General features: G+C 45.0%; 2 protein-coding genes across 3 annotated transcripts; both read left to right on the top strand.

Annotated features, from left to right (window-relative positions):
* Nucleotides 1–200: 200 nt before the first annotated feature.
* Nxt1 (nuclear transport factor 2 like export factor 1) lies at nt 201–3,666 on the top strand. The gene is made up of 2 exons (XM_021656595.2): nt 201–419; nt 2,928–3,666. The coding sequence occupies exon 2, from the start codon at nt 2,986–2,988 to the stop codon at nt 3,406–3,408; it is 423 nt and encodes a 140-aa protein (XP_021512270.1). The 5' UTR covers nt 201–419; nt 2,928–2,985; the 3' UTR covers nt 3,409–3,666.
* Nucleotides 3,667–9,373: 5,707 nt separating this feature from the next.
* Nucleotides 9,374–21,641, top strand: Gzf1 (GDNF inducible zinc finger protein 1). 2 transcript variants are annotated; one of them, XM_021656592.2, is made up of 6 exons: nt 9,374–9,475; nt 11,598–12,966; nt 15,372–15,466; nt 16,900–17,067; nt 18,849–19,006; nt 19,386–21,641. In XM_021656592.2, exons 2-6 carry the CDS (start codon nt 11,615–11,617, stop codon nt 19,725–19,727), a joined length of 2,115 nt encoding a protein of 704 aa, XP_021512267.1. In that variant the 5' UTR covers nt 9,374–9,475; nt 11,598–11,614; the 3' UTR covers nt 19,728–21,641. The 2 variants fall into 2 exon arrangements, with proteins under 2 accessions (XP_021512267.1, XP_021512266.1); XM_021656591.2 differs by lacking the exon at nt 9,374–9,475 and adding an exon at nt 9,486–9,967.
* Nucleotides 21,642–22,485: the final 844 nt, after the last annotated feature.

Here is a 22,485-nt window from a genome sequence, read left to right as displayed (position 1 = left end):
GTGACGCACTCTTCTCAACCACGGAGCCTTCCACAGCTGTGCTCCACCCCATCCTTGCCCTCCAACCAGCGCTCCCGCAACCGGATCTTCTAGGACGAGGCCTGCCCCGGAAGCCACCCTGGCCCCCGCAGCCACACCTGGGCGGAGCCAGTCTTTCCACTGACCCGCTGAGCTGTCCGTCACGGGGAGGCGGGAACCGGCGGGAACGGGGACGCCTGCGCGTGCGCAGAGGGCAGCACGCCGCGCGCGGGAAGCCGCTACCGGCGCTTTACCGTTCCCCGCCTCCTGAACGTCGGTGCCTCAGGCGGAGCCTCTGCGAGGAAGAGGAGGGCAGGAGCGTAACCCTTCTGGCCCGGGACCGCGGCCGGGCCGGGACCCGGGGCCGAGTCGCCTTGGCGGCGCTGACCGGGACCGAGCAGGTAGGCGGCCGCTCCTGCTGGCTGTGCGGTGGCCGTTGGGCAACGCCGCGGGACCAGGGACCCCTCCGGTTAGGCTTTCTAAGACCTGGGTGTTGTCCTTTCCCCCACGTGCTGTGCTTTCTCGGCATTAGGCTTTTTTCTTTAATGTGCAAAACGGTGGCGGTGAGTTTGCCCTACCTGGAGGAGCAGCAACAGACTGGGGACCGGGGATGGCTCCGAAGGGCGGGCTGCCATCTGCCAGCAGCTTGGTGAGAAGCGACACCCGGCTGGAAGTGAGGCCCGGGGCACGGCTGCCGCCTCTGGGGTCCAGCTCCAGGAAGCTACCGAATGAACCATGAGTGGCCTCCAGGCCTCTCATTCTTGTTTGTCGGTTTTACTGTTTTCTCCTGATGTGAGAGAGATGAGCAGCTTCTGTGGGTAGCTGAGGACCAGACTTAGAGAGTGATCATCTTGGAGGGGGCGTGACCAATATTAGATTGTGTTTGGAGAAAATGACAACCCAGAGCATCGCGGCCTAAAGGAAGTGGCATCGTGCAGATGAGGTGGAAAGAAATGCGGTTACCTGGTAGAACGTTCCTAAGCAAGCATCCCTAGAGCCGTTTTCATACAGACCTGCTTTCAAAAGTCCAGGAACTTAGTAAACAGGACAACATGGCCCTGACTCCCTGGCTTTCCTGGAATGAAGCAACAAGGAGTGTGCAAGCGTCTCTTTTAGTAAAGTTGTTACAGTGATTTGTGCAATGATGATTGAGGCAATATACCTAAACTACTAAGCATATATCACTTTATATTAATCGTTGAGTCTGAGGTCCTTGGAGACAGTGGGAAGAGCAATACCAAGCCGGCTCTGAACTGCTCATATACAGGACCAGCTTCCTCCCAGCTCTGTGGAATTGTAGTCCAAAAGCTGATAGTTTAAAAAAAAAAAAAAAAAAAAAAAAAAAAAACAGTTGGTCCAAGCATGGTGTTGCACATGCGGGACTCTGAGACCAAAATGGTCTACATAGCAAGTCCCAGAAGTATATAGAAAGAGACCCTGTCTCAATAAAATAAAATAAAGGCACTTGACATGAAAAAAATAAATATGTTCACTACTTAAAATTTTAAGCTTACTCTGTAGAGACCCTGTTTCTGGAAATTGGCAAATAATAAAAATTATACTTGTGTCCAGTATTTTCAGTAACATTGGTGAGTTACTTTTAATGGAAAACTTTCATCATAGAAGAAATAAGCAGCCATACCTTTTACAGAAATAAAAACATGCTGTGTATGTGTTGGAACTTCAATATTTTTAGGAAACTGTGATCTTTCAGGTACAAATAAAATTGTCCACCCTTTCTCCTGAGACTGTTTGAATTCTAGGGTCTTCCTGCTGTGGTATGGCCCCTCTGTTCTTAAATGGTAGGCATTAGTGCTGAAGATAGAAATTCTAGTTAGTGTTTTGTTTTGTTTTTTGGGGTTTTTTTTTTTGTTTGTTTGTTTTGTTTTGTTTTGTTTTTCCCCCCAGACAGGGTTTCTTTGTGTTGCCTTGGCTGGCCGGACTCACTTTGGAGACCAGACTGGACTCAAACTCACAGTGATCCAGCTGGGATCAAAGGCATGCACCACCACACCTGGCTTGGGGTTTCCAGAATGTGACCACTGTCCTCCACTCTCCTGAGAAACCTGCCACTCCCTGTATCTCCTGAGTCCTTGTTGGGTTAGTTCGTTGTAGTCTTTTCCCAGATGGGCACCTGCTCGCCCTCTGGTAGCCTTTGTTGGGCCAGTAACCACTCATTTCTTCAGCTTGAGCCACTGTTTTTACTAGGAGGAGCCACACCTGTTGCCTAGGGGCAGTCACACCTGTTCCAAGCTTTCAGGAAAGCACAGGCTTGTCATCAAGTGTACTCTGATAATAATAAAATGGATCTTAAAACCCATTATAAAGTGAACAGATTACACTTTTTTTTTTTTTTAACTGCAGACTGGCCTAGAATTCCTGCCTCAGCTTCTTTAGTATGTCCCACCATTCCTGACTTAAACTTCTTAACCCAGTGCTGGAGTGCACTGTCTAGTTTAATTTTTGTGTTTCTATTTTTTCGACAAGGAAACTGAGAAATAGTAAGATTAGATAGGCAACAATTACTGGGCTGAACATCTTTGATCCCAGCACTTGAGACAGAGGGGCAGTTGGATCTCTCAGTTCCAGGCTAGCCAGAACTACATAGTCCTTCCTTTAAATAGGCAGCAGTTTGAGCCTGAAGTCTTCTGCCTGCAGTATACAAATGCCCTGTCACCTATGGAAAAGGAAGGTTGGGAGCTAGATGAGTCAATAGGTAAAGGTGCTTTGACCTGAGTTTGACTCATAGGTCCCACATGGTAGGCAGAGAGGACTCTTGCCTGTTAGACTCTGATCTCCAATGAGCCATGGCACATACCAAGCTACATGGACACAAATAGTTGGAAATTTTTTTGTCAGGGCAGAACAGACCTTGATATTCACATGTGCCCACCTTTGCTGTCCTACAGTCCCTGGATCCCTACAGAGGAGGCACTCTGGCAGAGGCCTCTGGCAGCAGAACCAGAGATGGCATCTGTAGATTTCAAGACCTATGTGGACCAGGCCTGCAGAGCTGCAGAGGAGTTTGTCAATGTCTACTACACCACGATGGATAAGCGGCGGCGACTGCTTTCCCGCCTGTACATGGGCACAGCCACTTTAGTATGGAATGGAAATGCTGTTTCTGGACAAGAATCCTTGAGTGAGTTTTTTGAGATGTTGCCTTCCAGTGAGTTCCAAATCAACGTGGTAGACTGCCAGCCTGTCCATGATGAAGCTACACCAAGCCAGACCACAGTCCTTGTGGTGATCTGTGGAACAGTGACGTTTGAGGGCAACAAACAGCGGGACTTCAACCAGAACTTCATCTTGACCGCTCAGGCCTCACCCAGTAGTACAGTATGGAAGATAGCAAGTGACTGCTTCCGGTTCCAGGACTGGGCCAGCTAGTGGGGGTGAGAAAGGCTTCTTGGCTTCAGCCCAGCTCTGGAGAAATGCCAGTCTCAAATCTCAGGATGTGGAGAACACAAGATCATTTTTGTTGTCACAGGAGCACTGCAAACTGGATGTTTGACTCCTAGAAACCCTTTTCTGGTTATATACTGGTTTGTCATAGTTGCCTTTTAAAAGTAGTAAACTTTCTATTTTTCTACTTATTCAGTAGAGACCCTGTTTCTTCAAATTGACAAATAAATAATATAAATGTTGCTTCTCTGCCTGATGTGTCAAAATCTTGAGAAGTACAGAGGAATATGAAAGGCAGAAAACAAGGTAGGAATCACCTCTCGAGGTGGGAAAGTCTGGGATGAGCTCCAGGGATTCAGAGTTGTGGGTGGCAGACCCGTCCACAGTAGAATCCTTGAAACATAGGGAGTTTTGCCTATCCTGGGCCATATCCCTAGCCAGCACCTCTACCACCATTGGCATTTTATTTTTCAAATGTGTGATATATGTGTCTGTGATATATATATATATTATATATATATATATTATATATAATGCCTGTGATATATATGTGTGATTCACTGACAGTTGGCTTTGCCCTTGGTGCCTGAGATGGGAGTTATTGAAGATATATGTGAAGAGATAGCTGTCTACCTCCTACCAGAAGCACCAAGATTGGGAGGGAACTGTAAAGGACCCATCTAAAACTTTCAGTCTAGAGTTATCTCTAGATTTGACATGTGATTAGATTCTGGCCAATGAAGCAGAAGATGAATGAAATGGGGAATTTCGATTCAGTAAACCCCCACTTCCTCTCTGGCTACTCAGTGATCATGGCTTCATCCTGGACCACAAACAAGACAATCTGGCTGTGCCCTAGAGGTGGGGTCGTCTGGGTCTCAGATGACCACAACTGGCAGGGTATCCCTAGTTCACCTATGCTTTGCCCTATCATATCCATAAAATAACAGCTCCAAAGCCATATGTAGAGCAGTCAAACCAGTCCTACAAGACTTGCTGACAAGATGAGACTCGAAGATCAAGCAGATGTTACTAAAATTTATGAAATAGCAAAGTGAGGTTTCCACCATGCTGAGTTGACTAAAAGCTTGGAACACTAAACATGGTCCCTTAGGAAGACACAGGGAAGAAGAGTGGAGGAGACGAGCTGCTGAGCGTTAAATACCACAGACTCACCCAAGGGTGACTTTGATACAAAGGCCCTGGAGTCGGAGAATTAAGTTCTTTCAACTCTACCCTAAACTGTCCAAAATAGCAAGAACAGAATGATGTTGACCAAGCTTGGAACAGACTGTATTCTCAAGGTTCCTGATATCCTGGCACTCTCGTAATGTTTGAATCTGAATTAACTTGGATCTCAAAGACAAGTTTGGTTCTCAGTTCTCTTCTGCTAGAGTCCTCCAATCTCCCTTCACTCTCCCCCTATCCTTCCAGGTTCTTGTTCCTTACACCCTGCCCTGTCAGGGTTCCCTACACATCAACCCATCTTCCCTTTGCTCTCCCTGCCCACCCCTGACCCACCAGAATGTAATCCACACATAAACCAAAGGCAATCACCCTGCTGTCACCACTAAGCTATCTGCTGATGGACCCAGCATACCCAGGGACCTGGAAAAAAGTACTCACTGAGAAAGGAGGTGCCTTTTGGCTCTGTGACCTCCACATTTTGTTGCAGAACAATAAAGGCAAAGTTTGCTTCAAGCACAAATCCTCATTTGTAGTGTATTTCAGGTCCTTTGCTAGAGTGCCAAATTAAGTCTCAGTTCTACCATAACCTGTATTTTGCTTTAACAAAGACAAGATGCTTTATATTTTTGGTGCTGCCTTGTTGGCAAGGTGTGAAACCAGTTTTTACTTTTAACAGTGAGGGTAACGTTTTTTGCAAAGTTCTTTACTCTCAGCAGTGATGGAGATATATTAAGGATAGAAAACTGGACTCATTTTCAAGCTCCCAAGGTTCTAGGGACATCTGTCTGCATTCTGCCTCCCCAAGGCCTATGCCCTACTCAGATGGAATTACTGTTCCCAGAAGGAACTGTGAGAAATGCTTTAGGATTGGCACTGTAGGGCTGGACCGTGAGGACCAGAGTGGACAGGGTTAGGGTCTGGCTCAGCTGGTAAGAGCACTTGCTGCTCTTCCATAGAACTCAAGTTCAGGTCCTAGCAGCCACATGGAGGACTCTAGTTTGTAACTCTAGTTCCAGGAGATCTGATGCCCTCTCTAGTCGCCATGACCACCAGGCCCACAAGTGGGGCACAGGCATACACAAAGGCAAAATACCCATACAGTAAAATTAATTTTCGTTACAAGTGGGTAAGCTTGATCCTGATCCGTAGGCTCTGGCATTGTCCCACTCGCTGCCAATCATTTTCTGGTGGACTTTGGGCAGAAGAAAGCTAGTAGTATAGGTCTGGCTATTCTGGGGCAACCAGGATGGTACAGGGCATGGAGTCTGGGGAAAAATCCTACTGCCCAGGACTCATCTGGTCAACTTAATTCCTAGTGCTTGTGAGGCAGGCTCCAGCATCCACAGCTCACTAAGATTTGTGAGCAAACACAAGACCTTGACCAGTGAGGTCATGTTATGGCTGATCACAGGACATACAGTGAACACAAACAGTAAGTACAGCAAGTGATGCTTCTGAGATGGGGTCTTACAACTTTGCCCAGGCTGTTCTGGAGTGCTTAGGCTCACATGTTCCTTCTGACTCTGCCCAGTCCCATGACTAGCACATGCAACTGCTCCCACGGTACTGGTATTAGAAACCTGTCTTCCTGTCATCAGTAATGTTTGTCTTCTCATAGGGAATTGCCAATTTTAAAGAGTTTTCAAATAAACACCGTGTGGCATTGATTTTTCTGTTTTCAGTTTAGTTGCCTTCTGCTCTTTGTGATTTCCTTCCTCCTGTTTCAGTCTTTTAAAAAAGTTCTCCCACTGAAAGTGCTGAGATTAGCCTGTGCCACCACACCTGGCTATTAAAAGTTATCTCAAGCATTCTTTGTGATATGAAAATAGTGAGGATTCTAAATGTTCACTGATCCATTTTTAAATTTGTAATGTTGCCTGCCACCACGGGGGATTATTGTGCAGCCTTAAGAATAAAGAAAAGACTTTATATGTGATAGGATTCAAATGAAATATTTGAGTTTGGCAATCAGAAAAGCACAAACACTTTGTAGATAACGAGTCAAACAGTACAGACATCTTAAGAACCACTCAAGGTGTGTTGCTTATTATATGTTCCGCTTATTACTGACAAGGTAATTGATTTGTGAATTTAATGTGAAATTAAGATGAAAATTCTAGAAACAGATCCAAAATTAAAGACAGCTGTTGGCTTCTAGGATTTTAATGTTCAATTACCGGAACCAACACATGAACCAACAACCTGAAAAGGAAAGGAAAGTTGTCCTCTGATCTTCCCAACGTGTGATCATCTACCAATGTAATTTTAAAAAACGAGTCCTCCAGTGTGTTTAAAGAGCCAGAGACGAATGTTTGGGTTTTGCAATCTGCGAGAACATTTCAACGTAGAAATGGAAATAGGTTTACAAAAACACATTCACCTTAATTTTTTGTGATTAACAAATGCACTTGTGAACGGAGCTTAAGAACGGAGTGTGTACAGGGGAGTGGAGGTGGGGGTGCATTGGGGGGTTGAGTGACTGCCCAAATGTAAAGCAGGTGAAGACTTGTGACATATTAAAACTCAGCTCTTGAATTGACCCATAATTAACGCACTGGAAAGTAACTTTACTGGCAGGATTCTGAAGCCTGGGAAACGCACATCGGGAAAGTCAGCGCAGGCGGCGCTGCGTGGTTCCTCCCTCAATACCCACGCCCGCCCTGCTCTCCCTCCGTGCCGCGTGGAGCCTCGAGTGCTAGAGAGGGCTACGCAGCTTGGTGGGAACGTCACAAGACCTCAGAGGCCCACCACAGCGTCTCACTTCTAACCGTGATACGCCCACCATTGCGCCCTACCTTTAGGACTGAGGGTGAAACGTCATCACTCCGCGACCACCCAGAACCAATTGCAAGCGACTCTCGCGAAACACAGCGCCATGCCATGTGACCTGGAACCCATCGGCTGCCTGAGTCTCCTTGTGGGAAGAGCAAAGCGCTGCGCAAATTGGCTACACCAACCAACACGAACTGGAGGACGTGGCCCGGCTTGTTGGGCGTTCCAGAAGGTGACCCGCAGTAGTTATCTATTCTGCTAGTCACCTGTTAAGGAGTGCATGAAATGTTCCCAAGGTTACCCCAAAACAAACGCCTTGAAGTGAACACATAGTTTACTTCTTCAGAATGACTGACTGGTAGGGAGAGTTTGTATACACGACATCTTTGCTTTTTCCCTTCACTGCTTGTGTTTGATCCTGCCGAAGCACAAGTCTTTCCCTTCAGAGCTGCAACACTTACAGGTACTTGGCAATTAGGATGTACATACTGTTGGGTAATTTCTCAGGTGATGAGAAATTGAGATGGGCTATACTGAGAAATAGCCACTAGCCATAAAGAATTGTTTGGCTCCTTCCTGATCTTTCAGCTCCATGTGCAGAAACAATACACCTGTGTATCAAAACACACACACACACACACACACACACACACACACACAGAGAATTTCCTGGTAGCTGCCCACATAAGTGTGTGTAAGTATATACACCTGTCCACTAGTCCCTGTAAATGCACACAACTTTTATCCCACAGAAAGGTTGCCCCCCTCACTGTTCCAATAAAGCAGCTGAGCTAGAGTATGAATGCTTTTCTGCCTCATTTTCTTCCACATAGAAAAGTTACCTTTTGAATATGCTCACTTTATTCATACTAACATTCTCCACAATACCACGCTGTTATAAAGATTAAGGGGCTCACAGTTTAGGGTTGGTTTATTAGCATATCAAAGCCTGCGTAGCTCACAGGGGCTGCCTTGTATTTGGCGCCTTAACATATCTTGCAAGCATTACATTATTCTAAGTCACACAAAATGGTATCTAAGTCACACAAAGCAAAATTTCATTCTTCTGTGTAGCAAAAAAAGTTATGGCTTATAACACATACACATATAAAGGTATATTTCAAGATATAATGTTCATTATATATTAAAGTCATAGTTTAAACTAACTTCACTTTCTAATTCAACTTTTATTTCAGGTAATTGGCTTAATTCAAAGGACTAGTTTTGCCTCTTTGCAGCAGGAGCTAGTTTAAGAGCAAGGCATTTGCGACGCCGAAGGGAGCTGTCAATCTCAGTGGGCATTTCTAGTTCAAATAGACAGCTTCCACAGCCTAGACGGGGTCTTCAAAGACAGGAGAAGGCCTATCTCACTGAACTAAATGCTCAAAGAAAGGAGAGTGACCAGAGACCTTCTATTCTCCGAGGCAGAAAGAGGTCTTGCTTGCTGGTGGCAATAGGGAGGCCACTGGCTTCCTCTTCGTAAAGCTTTAGCAGTGGGTGAGAGCATGAAGCACGGTCAACATTTACCGGGAACTGGAAGTCTAAGGCAGTGCTTTCAAATGACCAGGTTTTATTTCAGAACAAGGGCGGGATTTAGAGCAGAAGGATTCAAAGACGACAAGGCTGCGCCAGCCTTCCCACTCCGCCACAGCGAGCACGGCCTCAGCCCTACACCCAGACTTTGCCCACCGCGGCACACAGGAGGGCCTGGATGCTCTGCTTCCAGCAAGCTAGCGACAGGCTGAGGACAAGAAGGCACCCGCTAGGCTGGATGTTGCCCCAACTCCAACAACCAGCCCCGCCCAACACCCGTTGCTGTTTTCTGCGCAGGCGCGGCCTAGGCTTGATGACGGTGACAGATCCCGGAACTGCTAGCCAATCGCCCTGCCCAAGCTCACGTAAGACCACGCAACGCAACGGCCGGAACCGCCTCTGCAGCTGGACGTGAGCGTGCAGCGCCTTCCTTGCTTGAGGGGGCGGGGCCCGTCAGGGGGCGGGGCGAGCTCGTGGCGACCAATCCGCGGACCCTGCAGCCAGCTGTTCCTGCGGGCCTGGACCAGGATACGGGTCCCGCGGAGGCACAGGCTGCGAGGTGAGTGTGCTGTTGACTAGTTTGTCTTCCAGGCTGTCCTCTGCCTGCTGTCTCTAGGAGCGGCGATCTGCGGGGAAGTAGGCACAGGGCTAGGGGCAGGCAAGGACCCCGGCCGAGAGGGGATGGCTAGACCCTTTCCGCTCTGGAGGCCGGACCCTGCCCTGGCTGCAAGAGTTCGTTCTCCCTGTGGCTTTGGAGGAACCTTGGTGGTCCTGGACTCAGTGTGGCTGTGGTGGAGGCGGACGTGGTGCAGTCAGAGAGGCCAGAGCCACCAGGGCTTTAAGAACCAGGATCCCCGTAGGGTGGGCAGGCTGCGAAGAGCAGTGTCTCCTGGAGGCCTGACCTACGAGTCCAAACCCCTGGGCTACTTAGCGACCTTGGTGAGGATGCTCGGCTCACCCAGAGGCGACCAAATGCCAATGACAGTGGAACACAGCTGTCACCGGGCCACAAATAGCCTCTCGCTCTGACCGGTGTCTGCTCCCATGGGAGGTAATCGGGGAAATCTGCTCAGGGCCTTCTTGGTTGGTGGAGAAGTCTGCCAGGTCTCCTGGTAGGACTCCCGAGTTATCTTGAGGGGCCAGGGAGAGATGTTAGGAAGTAGGGCTGGCCATGTGGGCATCAGGTAAAGAGGGGTCTGCAGTCTTTGTCCTCAGGCTGGGGTGGGGATTCTGAAGCGCGTTGGCTCTGCAGTACTGCCCCTTGTCGCGCTTAAGCCGGTTATTTCTTTTATTTAATCTTCCTTGGTCGGTAGGTAGTGTTTCCTATAGAGTCCCCTTCAGGCATTCCACAGGTGCTGAATTACAACTGTACTCCCTAGGAGACTATTTTCTGTGTTTGAGACTGAGGATTGTGGGTAGTGGTCTCTTGAATGAAATGGAGAGAAAATGCCAGTCCTGGCAGACCCATGGAATCCAAGGTGATGTCTAGGCTCTGGTGAAGGAGATCCGGGAGTGCTCTCGGTGGTGGAGACTCAGAAACCAAAGTGAACCTGGGAAGGGAAGTATTCAGCAACAGAGGACTCTGAGAAGTGTCCACAGAGCAGAAGACAGGAAGTTGGGCTAGGATTTTAGAGTCCTGGAGGGGAATCTTGGGGGATATGGCAACTGCAGGGGAAACATCTTGAATTTGGTGAGGCTGGGGTGAGGGGTGTGTTGAGAAACTATAGTTGAACCTAGACAGGGCCACAAGGCTCAGGTTCAAGACTCCCAGGTAACCAATTATCTTACTAGCTTGTCACCTGTAAGGGGAGAGGTCCAGAAGTACCTTGATAGGTGTGTAGGAAGCCCACCATGAGCCAGCAAATGTCAGGCCAACTGGAAAGGTATGCTACATTTTTCTTCATAAAGTCTCAGGATAACTGGGCCTTCCAAGAGGAGGAAGTGAATGTTCAGAGAGGCTCTAACCTGCTCAAGGTAGCACAGTCTGTAAAAGCTCTGGAACTTGAATTATTTCAGGAGAGTAATGCAATGTACCAGGCGTTTAAGGATAGTGTGAATGAGGATGCAAGTCTTGCATTTGTTTTTATGAGAATATTTCTCACAAAAGCCTTTCTGGAACTCTTGAAATTGCTAAGAAGTGAAGTGTAATTTGACTCTGTGTGTCTGTGTGTGCAGTTCTTTAAAGATTCGTTGTGTATTTAGTAATGTGCATATGTCTTTGTTGGAGTATGTGCATGTGAGTGCAGATATCTGATAAGTCAGATCCCCTGGAACCGGAATTAGAGGCAGTTGTGAGTCATTCAGTCTGAATGCTGGGAATTGAATTTCGGTCCTCTGCAAGATCTGTTTTTGTCCTTAATTGCTGAACCATCTCTCCCACCTTGTCTTTGTGTTTTATTTTGTTGTTTTGAGATAGGGTTAAAAACAGTATAGTTCAGGCTGGCCTTAAAGTTGTCATGTAGCTGAGACTGGTTTTGAACTCCTGGTCTTCCCGTTTCTGCAGGGCTATAGATGCATGCTACCACATCTAGCTGTGATTTAGATCTTTTAATGAGAAAAGTTGGATTTGTCAGTTACTATTTTTCTTCTCAAGAACTAATATAACCCTCATAATTTCAAGTCCTTTTTCTTCAGGGATTTTTCATGTGTGAGCTAATCAATTCTTGTTTTTGTTTTCAAAGCTGTTTTTAGAAGGAAGATGGAAAGTGGCACAGTTTTGCTGGAATCCAAATCTTCACCACTGAACCTTCTGCATGAGATGCATGAGCTCCAACTTTTGGGCCATCTGTGTGATGTCACAGTAAGTGTAGAGTATCAGGGTGTCCGTGAAGACTTCATGGCCCATAAAGCAGTGTTGGCAGCCACCAGCAAGTTTTTTAAGGAAGTGTTCCTGAATGAGAAGAACTCAGATGGTACCAGGACTAATGTCTGCTTAAAAGAAGTTCATGTTGTTGACTTTGCTTCCTTTCTGGAGTTCGTCTATACTGCCAAGGTGCAGGTAGAAGAAGATCGCGTGCAGCGGATGCTAGAAGTGGCTGAAAAGCTAAAGTGTTTGGACCTGTCTGAAACATGCTTTCAGCTAAAGAAGCAGATGCTAGAGTCTGTTCTTTTGGAATTGCAGAATTTCTCTGATTCTCAGCAGGTGGAGACCAGTAGAGGCCCCCAGGTGAGTGTGACCCCCAGCTCCAAAGCAACTGTACCAGAGGAGGATGCTCACTCCAATGGCCTTGTGGAGTCCCTTGACTACCCAATAGAGAGCTTTGGCAATGGCCTCTCACCAGAAATGCCATCCAAGAAGTGCAAGGAGAAACTGGACAAGAAGAAAGATGTGGCTAAGCCTCCCTACCCTAAAATCAGAAGAGCTAGTGGGAGGCTAGCAGGAAAGAAGGTGTTTGTGGAAATCCCTAAAAAGAAATATACAAGAAGGCTCCGAGAACAGCAGAGAAGTGCCGAGGAAGCTGCAGAGAATAACAGGTGTCCCCAGGACCAAAGCCCAGACAATGAGAAGATGGAGACAGAGCCAGCTTCCAAAAGTGAGGCTTGCCCTGCTAGTGTGGAACTGGAGGAAGGCCTGCAGAAAGGGGATGGGGAGAAGGAGGAAGAAGGGAAGGATGGGGAGAAGAAGAAGAATAACTTCCAGTGCACAGTCTGTGAGAAGTCCTTCCTCTATGAAAAGAGTTTTCTGAAACATGTTAAGTACCACCATGGTGTGGCCACCGAGGTGGTGTACCGATGTGACACCTGTGGCCAGACCTTCGCCAACCGCTGCAACCTGAAGAGTCACCAGCGCCATGTGCACAGCAGTGAGCGCCACTTCCCTTGCGAAATGTGTGCAAAGAAGTTCAAGCGCAAGAAGGATGTGAAGCGGCATGTGCTTCAAGTGCATGAGGGTGGTGGCGAGCGGCACCACTGTGACCAGTGTGGCAAGGGCTTGAGCTCCAAGACTGCCCTGAGGCTGCACGAACGCACACACACAGGCGACAAGCCCTACGGCTGCACCAAGTGTGATGCCAAGTTCTCACAGCCCTCGGCGCTCAAGACCCACATGAGGTGCGGCTGCCTGGGAGAGTTGCTATGTGAAGCAGGGCTGGCCTGCATGCAGGGACATGGATTCCCAAGTGCTGAAGTGCCCTGGGCATTTGCACATGGCCTTAGGACTTGGACTAACATATCTTTGTCTATAGAGCTTCATTTCCCAACTGGTATCATCTAAGACTTGGGAAATTGAGGCAATTTTGAATCCTCTTTGGAGGTGGGGGTCAGGGAAAGGGCTCTTCAACCTCCCAGAGAGACACTTTGGCCCTTCCTCCCATGTAGAGAGATCAGGGCACTGCAGAGCCATCCAGGACTCTGGGTGCTTTGTGCCTGGACTCTAGGTGGCCTGAGGTCTCATGGTACTCTGTACTTGAGCAAGAGCTGGGCTTTTTCTTCCCTCAATTCGAATGAGGTTCTGTGAGGTGATAGTGCTGTTGGACTTTTCTCCAGTGCTCTTTTTGTCCTCAGGGCTTGGAAAGTACCATTTATTGGTTGGTCTAAGAATTAGGATTAAAGAATCAGGCAACACTTTCTATTTTTTTTTAAAGCTCTATTTTCATTTTATGTATATGATGTTTTGCCTGAATGTATTAATGTGTACCATTCTTGTTGCCCTTCGAGGTCAGAAGGCAAATGTCAGAAACCCTGGAACTGAAGTAACCAGTGGTTGTGAGTCACATGTGGGTGCTGGGAACCAAATGCTGGTCCTCTGCAAGAGCAGCAAATGTTCTTAGTCACTGAGTCATCTGGCCAGCCTCTGAATGATGCTTTCTAATTGTTTTCAGACTATAAGTAGATAGTGAATATTTTTTGGTTTTGTCTTTTTATTGTTGCTATTTTGTTATTTTTTATTTTTATTATTATTATTATTATTTTATTATTTTTTTGAGAGAGGGTTTCTCTGTGTAGCTTTGTGTAGTCCTGGAACTCTGTCTGTAGAACAGACTGCTCTTGAACTCACAGAGACCTGGCTGCCTCCTGAGATCTGGGGTTAAAGGCATAAGCCACCACCACCTGGCTCTGATAGTGAGCTCTTATATTTAGGTTTCCTTATAGTTTTTTCTTTGTAATTGTTGTTTTACTTTTTTAATTTTTAGTTTTTGAGAAAGGGTTTCTCTTTGTAGCACTGGCTGACTATCCTGGACTCACCCTGTAGACCAGGCTGGCCTTGAACTCAGAGCTCCACCTGCCTCTGCCTCCTGAGTGCCACAATTAAAGGTGTGCACCACCACGCAGTTCTCAACCCGTGAGTTGTGACCCCTTTGGGGGTTGAATGACCCTTTCACAGGGGTCATATATCACATCCTACTTATCAGATATTTATATTATAATTCGTAACTAACAAAGTTACAGTTATGAAGTAGCAGCAAAAATAAGGGTTGGGGATCACCACAACATGAGGAACTGTATCACAAAGGGTTTGCAGCATTAGGAAGGTTGAGAACCACTGTCTTAGACAGTGTCTCACTGTGTAGTCCCCGTTGATCTGGAACTTGGCAATGTAGGCTGTGCTTGCTTTGAATTTTTAGAGGTGGGCCTGCCTCTCCCTCCCATATACTGGTATCAAAGGCACGTGTTATGTTGTAGCTCTTAGTATGTATGTTCTCATTCTAGACAGTTGAATCTTCTACTGTAGTCCACCTTTGCTCTCTAGGCCTGTAAGGAAAGAACATGGTGGTCGTCATCTTTCAGTCTGCCCGAGTTCAAAGTACTTGTGTAGGAAGCTTTCAGCAGATCATGACTGACTGCAACATCATGCTGGTTGTAAAACTAAAATATTCCTGTGTAATTTCTCAGCAATTTAAGAGCAGATTTTCTCTTTAGACTGACTGGTCATGTTTAGGAGATGACAGTGAAATGTTTGGTCACATGGTGCTTTGTCAACAGTAATTCCTAAGGTTATTCCAAATAAGGAAGATTTTCAAATACTAAGTGATACCCATTAGTACTAAAATGTGCAAAGGCACTGTCTCCAGCTTCCAGTGCCCAAAGCCCAGGAGAGAGGTAGGAGCTCTTAGTGGGAAGTTCCACTCTGGTATGTGGAACTAAATGGAGATATCACTCTGTTGGGTCTTGCACAGAAACTCCATTTGTGTTGGGATGTATGGTGAACCCCTCCCCTGAGACAAAGTTTCTCCATCTTGTCCTGGCCATCCTAGAACTTGCTCTGTAGACCAGGTTGGCCTCAAAATCAGAGATTTTGCCTGCCTCTGCCTCCCAAAGTGCTTAATCCCAAGGATTAAAGGCATGTATCACCACTGTCTGGTGTATACTGAACTCCTGATCTGTCCCATTAGTCGTTTTTCCCAGCACTCTTGGAGGAAATGGGTTTTTGCACAATACAGAGGAATTTGGAAATTGTATTGCAAAGTGACCTTTGAAGTATACCCTGAGTTATCATCTGAATGTTGTACTTTCAGAGTTCATACAGGGGAAAGACCTTTTGTCTGTGATGAATGTGGTGCAAGATTCACTCAGAACCACATGCTGATTTATCATAAAAGGTGCCACACAGGTAAATACTCATGCTCTTGTGATTGACTGTTTTTCTTAGCTATAGGAAAAAAAAACAAAACTGCAGTTGCTTAATTAGAAGTTGTCATCCACCACAGCAGTGCAGGCTACAGCCAGGCTTCAGCTTTTCCATGTAGTAAAAGCTAATTACAGATACACCTGCTGTCTGCAGTGCTGCTGTACACGATCTGTGCCACTAGGCACTAAAATGGGGCATACAGGTCCTAGATGTGTAGAGGTATGAAACAGTTCTGTCTGTTGTAACCCTAAGTCCATTCTTGGGAGTTTGTCCTAAAGATTATCTGAAATCTGAGAAAAGCTGTGTGATTAGCTCTCTTCTTGCTATGTTTAATAACAGAGCTGGGAGTGATATGATGGGCCAACCATAAGGGGGGTGCTTCAGTAGGCTGGAAATCCATGCCCCAGCTCATGACATGGCCCTTCGGAGGAAGGACTCTGGGCACATCTGTGCTTAAGTGAATAATTAAGCATGGACAGTGCCAACTGTTGAAAACCTGGAGAGAAACCAGGAGCAAATACATGATAAACAGTGATATTTAGATATGAGATTACATTCTAAAAATATTTGTGATAGTTTACTATGAGAGGGAAAGTAACTTGGTTTTATTCTGGTGCAGTGTTGTACTCCTGTGGTTGAAAAATTTGGTGTAAACGATGCAGGATATGGAGCCTGTATAGTATACTGTACTCACTCACCCAGGTCTTCCTTTGCCTACACATTTTACCTCTAAGCATTCACATAGGCCTAAGGTTCAAGGATAGTCCAGACAGATGAGTTGTATACCATTTATTACTGGAATATAGAACTCCAGAGGACGCTGTAGGTTAGGCAGTGTCATATCACATATTTAAAGTTGCTCATTGTATATTACTATTAATATATTAAAATTTTATGGAAGCCAATGTTTTAATGTTTGTAAACTCAGAGGCAAACCAGTAAGTTGATCATATGGGTAAGTTGGGAGAATCAACAAAGAACCAAAACAACAAAAAGTGAGCCGCTGAAATTGCCCTGCAATCCAGTCAAGTTGACTGGCGTCACTAGTCTAGAAGTTACTTAATAACCCATTGTGAACTTCCTCTACTTTTAACAAAGAGACTTTTCTTTTTCTCAAAGAGCTACAGAAACACTTGTTTGAAAATAATCCAACAAACCCCCAAAGTTGTAAACTTTTTTTATTTGCAGTAACTAAATGTCTTAAATTTGAGCTCCTGAACAGTAATCATTTATTCTTGCCCAATGTTTGGATTTTCTAGGATATTCACCGCTGGTAGCAAGAGTAACATGTTTGATGTTTACTTAGAAAGTGTTGGCTGCTGCTTGCCAAGCTATAGAGAGAAGACCAGCTCTTCCTTTTCCCTGTGTTTTTAATGCCTCTATTGTTTGTATTTTTGTCTCATCTTTTCATGTAGGTGAAAGGCCTTTTATGTGTGAGACATGTGGCAAGAGTTTTGCTTCTAAGGAATACTTAAAACATCATAATAGAATCCACACTGGATCTAAACCCTTTAAATGTGAAGTGTGTTTTCGGACCTTTGCCCAGCGGAATTCCCTTTACCAGCATGCTAAAGTCCACACAGGTATGGCTACATAGGACCAGAGGAGAGTTCAGTCTGGCAAGGAAAATAATTCAGTTTTAGTTTTATTAGAACATCACTTGGTGAATGTTTGGTGTCACTGTGACCATAATAACTTCCCAGGGAGGGTTGATAGTGGCTCAGAATTTCACAGGGTTCATGCTCTCATCGTGGGGAAAACATGGCCAGGTTCATGGCAGCAGGAGTTTATGGAGGTTCCTCACATTAAGGTAAGCCAGAGACAGCTAGGAGGAACCAGGGGCTGGTATAATCTTAAGGGTCTGCTTTACTAAGCTACTTCTAGCCCACCAGGAAGTAGCCAGTTCCATAAAGATCCCACAACCTTCAAAATAGTGAGCAGCTTGAGTTTAAGAATGTGACCTTGAGCTAGGCACACTGTAATTCCAGTACTTGGGGAGGCAGAGGCAGGGAGGTCTCTGTGAATTGGAGGCCAGCCTAGTCTACAAAGTGAGTTCAGAACAGCCATGGCTATACAGATAAACCTTTTCTGTCTTGAAAATAAACAAAAAACAAATAACAAACAAAATATGACCTTGTGAGGCACATTTCAGATTTATTCTGAATCAAAAGCTTTAGGAAAAAAAATGGTCAAACTTTGTTGTAGTAGCATTTTAAAAGTAATTTTTAAGTTAAAATGTGGTTACACTTGATAGTATTTTAAAACTCTTTTGTCCCCTCCAGGGCTTTTGATTGAACATATAGCCTTGTGTGTGCATCTGAATGCTGTACCACTACGTTAATTCATAGGCCCTATTTTTATGTTTTCTCTTTTGAGATAAGATTTTCATATAGTCCTTGAATTTGCTATGTAGCCCAGATAACATCAATTTCTGATCCTCCTCTCCACACCTCAAGTGCTAGGGTTACTGGCTTCCTACTCACTTTTTATATTTTTGAGTTTATAGTTTGTTATTGTGATTTATTATTTATTTATTAATGTTATTATGAAATTGTTTATTAATAAACATTTAATTACTAATAAAGTTACATTTCTTTTTTAATCACTTATGTTTTTGTTTGTTTGTTTGAGACAGGGTTTCTATGTGTAGCCCTGGCGGTCCTGGAACTCACTCTGTAGACCAGGCTGGCCTTGAACTCAGAGATTTACCTGCCTCTGCCTCCCAAGTGCTGGGACTAAAGGCATGTCTAATTACATATATTTTAATTAATTAAGTTTATTTTGTACATGTATGTGTATGGGTGACTTAAGTGCTCTGGCGTGTGGAAGTCAGAAGGCAACTTGTAGGACTTGGTCCTTGCCTTTCACCATGTGGGTCCGTGAGGTGGAATTCTGATCCCTAGGCTTGGTGGCAGGTGCCTTTACTCACTGAACCACCTTGTAGGCCCAATTTCTGGTTTTGACAAAGTGAAAAATGAGAGCATTTTAGTATGCAAACAGGGGACAGTCAATAAGCATGGGGCTTATTGAAAGGGCACATAGCTTCCTGTGGTGTGACAGCCTGAGTGTGGATCCATATCTGTCAGATATACACAGGGATAAAGAATGCTATATTAGTGTACATATGTGCACACACACAGGCTATTTGTTATTCAGCTATACACACAATATTGACCTATTTTTGGTACAGTCATAAGCTTTTGGGTATTGTAGTATAGTAAATTGGTGCCTCTACCAGGTAGCCCCTGAGTCATTGCAATGTAACCTTACCTTTTGGGAGCGCTCAGACTACCCTGGGTGTGCAGATGTGTATCAGACTTAAATAAAGAGGTCATTGAGTAGTTTCCATCTTTCTTTTGTTCAGGAGAGCGGCCTTATTGTTGTGACCAGTGTGGGAAGCAATTTACCCAAATAAATGCCCTCCAGCGCCACCATCGCATCCACACGGGAGAGAAGCCGTACATGTGCAATGCGTGTGGACGGACGTTTACTGACAAGTCCACTCTCCGGAGGCACACCTCAGTAAGTGATGTTTAAAAGCAAATAAGGTCAGGGACTGAGGTTCCCTATAGCCAGATCTATGCTAGCCATTCCCAAGCAGCGGCTGCTGTACAAGGCAGGTATGTGGTAATTAGTACAGGGGTGGCTCACTAGAAAGAAGACTTAAATGACAGGGGGATCTTTTGTTTCATTTCTTTAATATTGTAGTCCATGCTGACCTTGGACTTACGATCCTCCCATCTCTGCCTCCTGTGTGCTAGGATTATGGAATTTTTTAGTGTGTGCCATGGTGCCTGGTCCTAAAGAGAGCTGTTCTTTTAAAAGATGCATGTGTTATTAATAAGTATCTTTAAGTTGAGAAGAGACCCACGCAGTGACTCATGTTTTGTTTTCTTTGTAGATACACGATAAGAACACACCGTGGAAGTCTTTCCTTGTCATTGTAGATGGCTCACTCAAGAGTGATGAAGGGCATAAGACAGAACAACCTACTGATGAATGTGCATCACCCAAACTTTCAGACAGATTACTATCTTTTGGTGAAAATAGCCATTTTAACAACCTACTGGAAGTTCAAGGTAATGTGCCTGCCATGCAGGAGAACAGTTCTACAGACACTGCTTGCAAAGCAGTGGTGTCTCAGGATGCTCTGCTTACCACTACCATCAGTGAGCTTGGTGAGCTGACCCCACAGACAGGCGCAATGCCTGCACACCTTCCCTCGCTGGCCAACATGGAGTGAGAACTTGAAGTTGTGTGTCAAGCAGAGTGTGTGACTGCTGTATTTCAGGCGATGCCAGGGGCTCAGAAAAGAAACTTGTCTGTGCAAAGATGTAAGCAAGCCTAGCCTTGCAGATTTCCCCAAAATCCATGACCTTGCACGTCTATATCACACTTAAAGCTTTCCTGTTAACACTGATCTGCATGATCTCAGCTATATCTATCTCCTCAGCAAACATGGCAGTTAGCATAGCTCGTTTAACCCTGGTGTGGCCATACACGACAATCACACTAATGCTTGATCCTCTTGATGTCTAAACCACTGCTTGTCTTAATCACAGGTACTCAGCATTGACCTAACTTGGGAAAGTGTTATTTGTGTCTCCTGGTCTCACCCTGCCTTATACTTCCATGTGTGTTTACTTCACTCTGGTCCTTTTAGGGCATTTTTTCTACAGTTAAAGTACATTTGGGACCACTTATTTTATTTTCAGCTTTTTGAAAGCAAGTAAGATTTGTTCTGGGGACCCTAGAATGGAATTGAAGGAAGTAGATGATTCCATTTGTTGCTCCCCAGCCCCCTTTTTGGAGGCATGAAAAGAGGAAAATGGCAGATGGAACATTTTCAGTGTAGTACCTTAGCATGAGTACAGGTAAGGCATCTGTCATAAAATTCAACCTGGAATGAGATGTGGCTGTTCAGTTTCATTCCCTAAATCAGATTAAGTCAAAGCTGTCCTACCAAAGAATCTAGCAACCACTTGTCTCTTTTGCAGAAATATAAGAAATGAAGTGGCGGTGTCAGAGCATTTGGTCACATTTTCACAAACAGCACAATGAATGAGTCTGGCAAACCTCGAATACTTCTGCCTTTTTTATAATGTCCAAAGTCCCCGACGCACTCACTTCCACAATGGAAGGTGACACAGACTAGTATCTGCTACAGGTTGACCTCGTTAGGAGCATACAAGAATCTAGAGCAGTCGTTCTCAATGAACTTTCACAGGGGTTGCCTAAGACCACCAGAAAACAGGTATTTAATTACGATTCATAACAGTAGCAAAATTAGTTATGAAGTAGCAACGAAAATAACTTTATGGTTGGGGTCACCACAACATGAACAACTGTATCAAAGAATGTCAGCATTAGGAAAGTTGAGAACCATTGATGTAGAAGGGACCGGAAGCCTTGGCACGCTCAACTTCTATGCCTTAACAAGTGGATCGTAAAGAACCAGGAATGTCTCAAATGTTTCTTTGGCTTTCTCATGCTGAATTTAATTACTGCTCAGCAAACTTCAGATGAAAAATGCATTTTTTTGGCATTTGCTATTTCTGATGTTGAAGGGCGCTGGGTATGTGTACGTGTGCCACCTGTGACCCTTGAACATTAAGAATGCCTTAAAGGAAGAAATCTTATGCTTTCTAGTTGCTTTCCCTTTCTCTTTTTAACTTAGTAAATTTGCTGTGAAAACACTCTGGTTTCCAAGAGGAAGGCACCCTAAGTTCAGGGTGATGAGAGATCACATTCTGATAGAAACTAAGGCTTCTTCCCCAGCGCTCACTTTGTGGTAACACTTTCAAGTAGCTGGTGAAGCCACCAAAGGGTGTTCCAGGTGCTGGTAATACTTCCCACTTGCTCTTGAAGGTTCAGGGCTGAATAATTTACATTTGGTTGTGACCTGGCAATCTAGTTGTGTTTACAGACAAAAACAAACAAAGCAAAAGCCTCGTGACTGGCACATGACCATTTTAATGGGAAGAACAAACTTGTCCGCTGATGTACTGTGTTATGGAATTAAGTCATCTTGATGAGAAGGAATTTAAACAATAGATTATTTTGTTACCTACTGGAAGAACTGTCTTGAATTTGTTTCTTTAGAAGTTCTAAATAAAACTGTTTAATGTGTTAATAAATGTCTGCTTTGTAAAAGCTCTGCAATTCTAAGTTTATTTACATTATAACTTAGGGTTTGTAGAAAAAGATTCTTACCTGAAATTAGTCTCATTTGTTTAATATCATGAACATTAAAACTTAAAATTATAGTCTCTCAACTTTATTTATATAGTCACCACAGGTGACTTGAGTTCTTGAAATTCACAGTGGCACACTGTGGAGTGGCACACAGAGGAGAATGGCCTCTGCCCAGTAGTGGCCGGTGTTGATCTGGGGAGGGAAAAGAAAGCATGGGCATTCTGCCCTTCTCTGCAATGTGAAGTCACAGCAGGCATCAGTGGATACATTTTTGTCTCTTCCCAAGAAATAACGGTGACCCTTAAGTACATAAACCCTCGAGTTGCCACCACCTTGTGGTGTCTCTGAAAGCAGTTATGCTGTGAGAAAGCAAGGCTGCCTTCAATGGATTTGTCCCAAATGTGTTCTGACAGCATACTACTTTCAGAGCATCAATAAGGGTTACTGAAGAGACGACCTGGTGCCATTCCAACCATTTTGTGTCACAATATGGTCCAAACACCAGAGGGCTCCATAGCCTTTGGTTTTACCAAGGTTTTCTGTAGTAGTTTAAAAAGAGGACCAGGAAGTAGTAAGAACCTTTGCATTTTCACTGTTGGTAATTATCTAAACAGCAGTGTAGATTATAATTTAACTTTCTAAAGATTTTATGTATATGGCAGTTTGTTTGTATGTCTGTGTGCTGCATGCATGCCTGGTGCCCAAGGAGAAACCAGATATCCTGGAATAGGAGTTACACAGTTGTGAGTCACCATGTGGATGGTAGGAATTCCATTAGTCCTCCAGAAGATGAGCCAGTCAGTTCT

This window comes from Meriones unguiculatus, chromosome 4, assembly GCF_030254825.1.
Source record: "Meriones unguiculatus strain TT.TT164.6M chromosome 4, Bangor_MerUng_6.1, whole genome shotgun sequence".
NCBI lineage: Eukaryota > Metazoa > Chordata > Mammalia > Rodentia > Muridae > Meriones > Meriones unguiculatus.
Note: the sequence above shows the minus strand (reverse complement) of the source record. Positions and strands in the feature narration are given on the sequence as shown.

Coding starts and splice junctions, on each gene's coding strand:
- Gzf1 (XM_021656591.2), top strand. Junction 15,467..16,899: donor TCATAAAAGGTGCCACACAG/GTAAATACTCAT, acceptor CTTTTCATGTAG/GTGAAAGGCCTTTTATGTGT. Junction 19,007..19,385: donor CTCTCCGGAGGCACACCTCA/GTAAGTGATGTT, acceptor TTTTCTTTGTAG/ATACACGATAAGAACACACC.
- Nxt1 (XM_021656595.2), top strand. CDS start 2,986: ATGGCATCTGTAGATTTCAAGACCTATGTGGACCAGGCCTGCAGAGCT.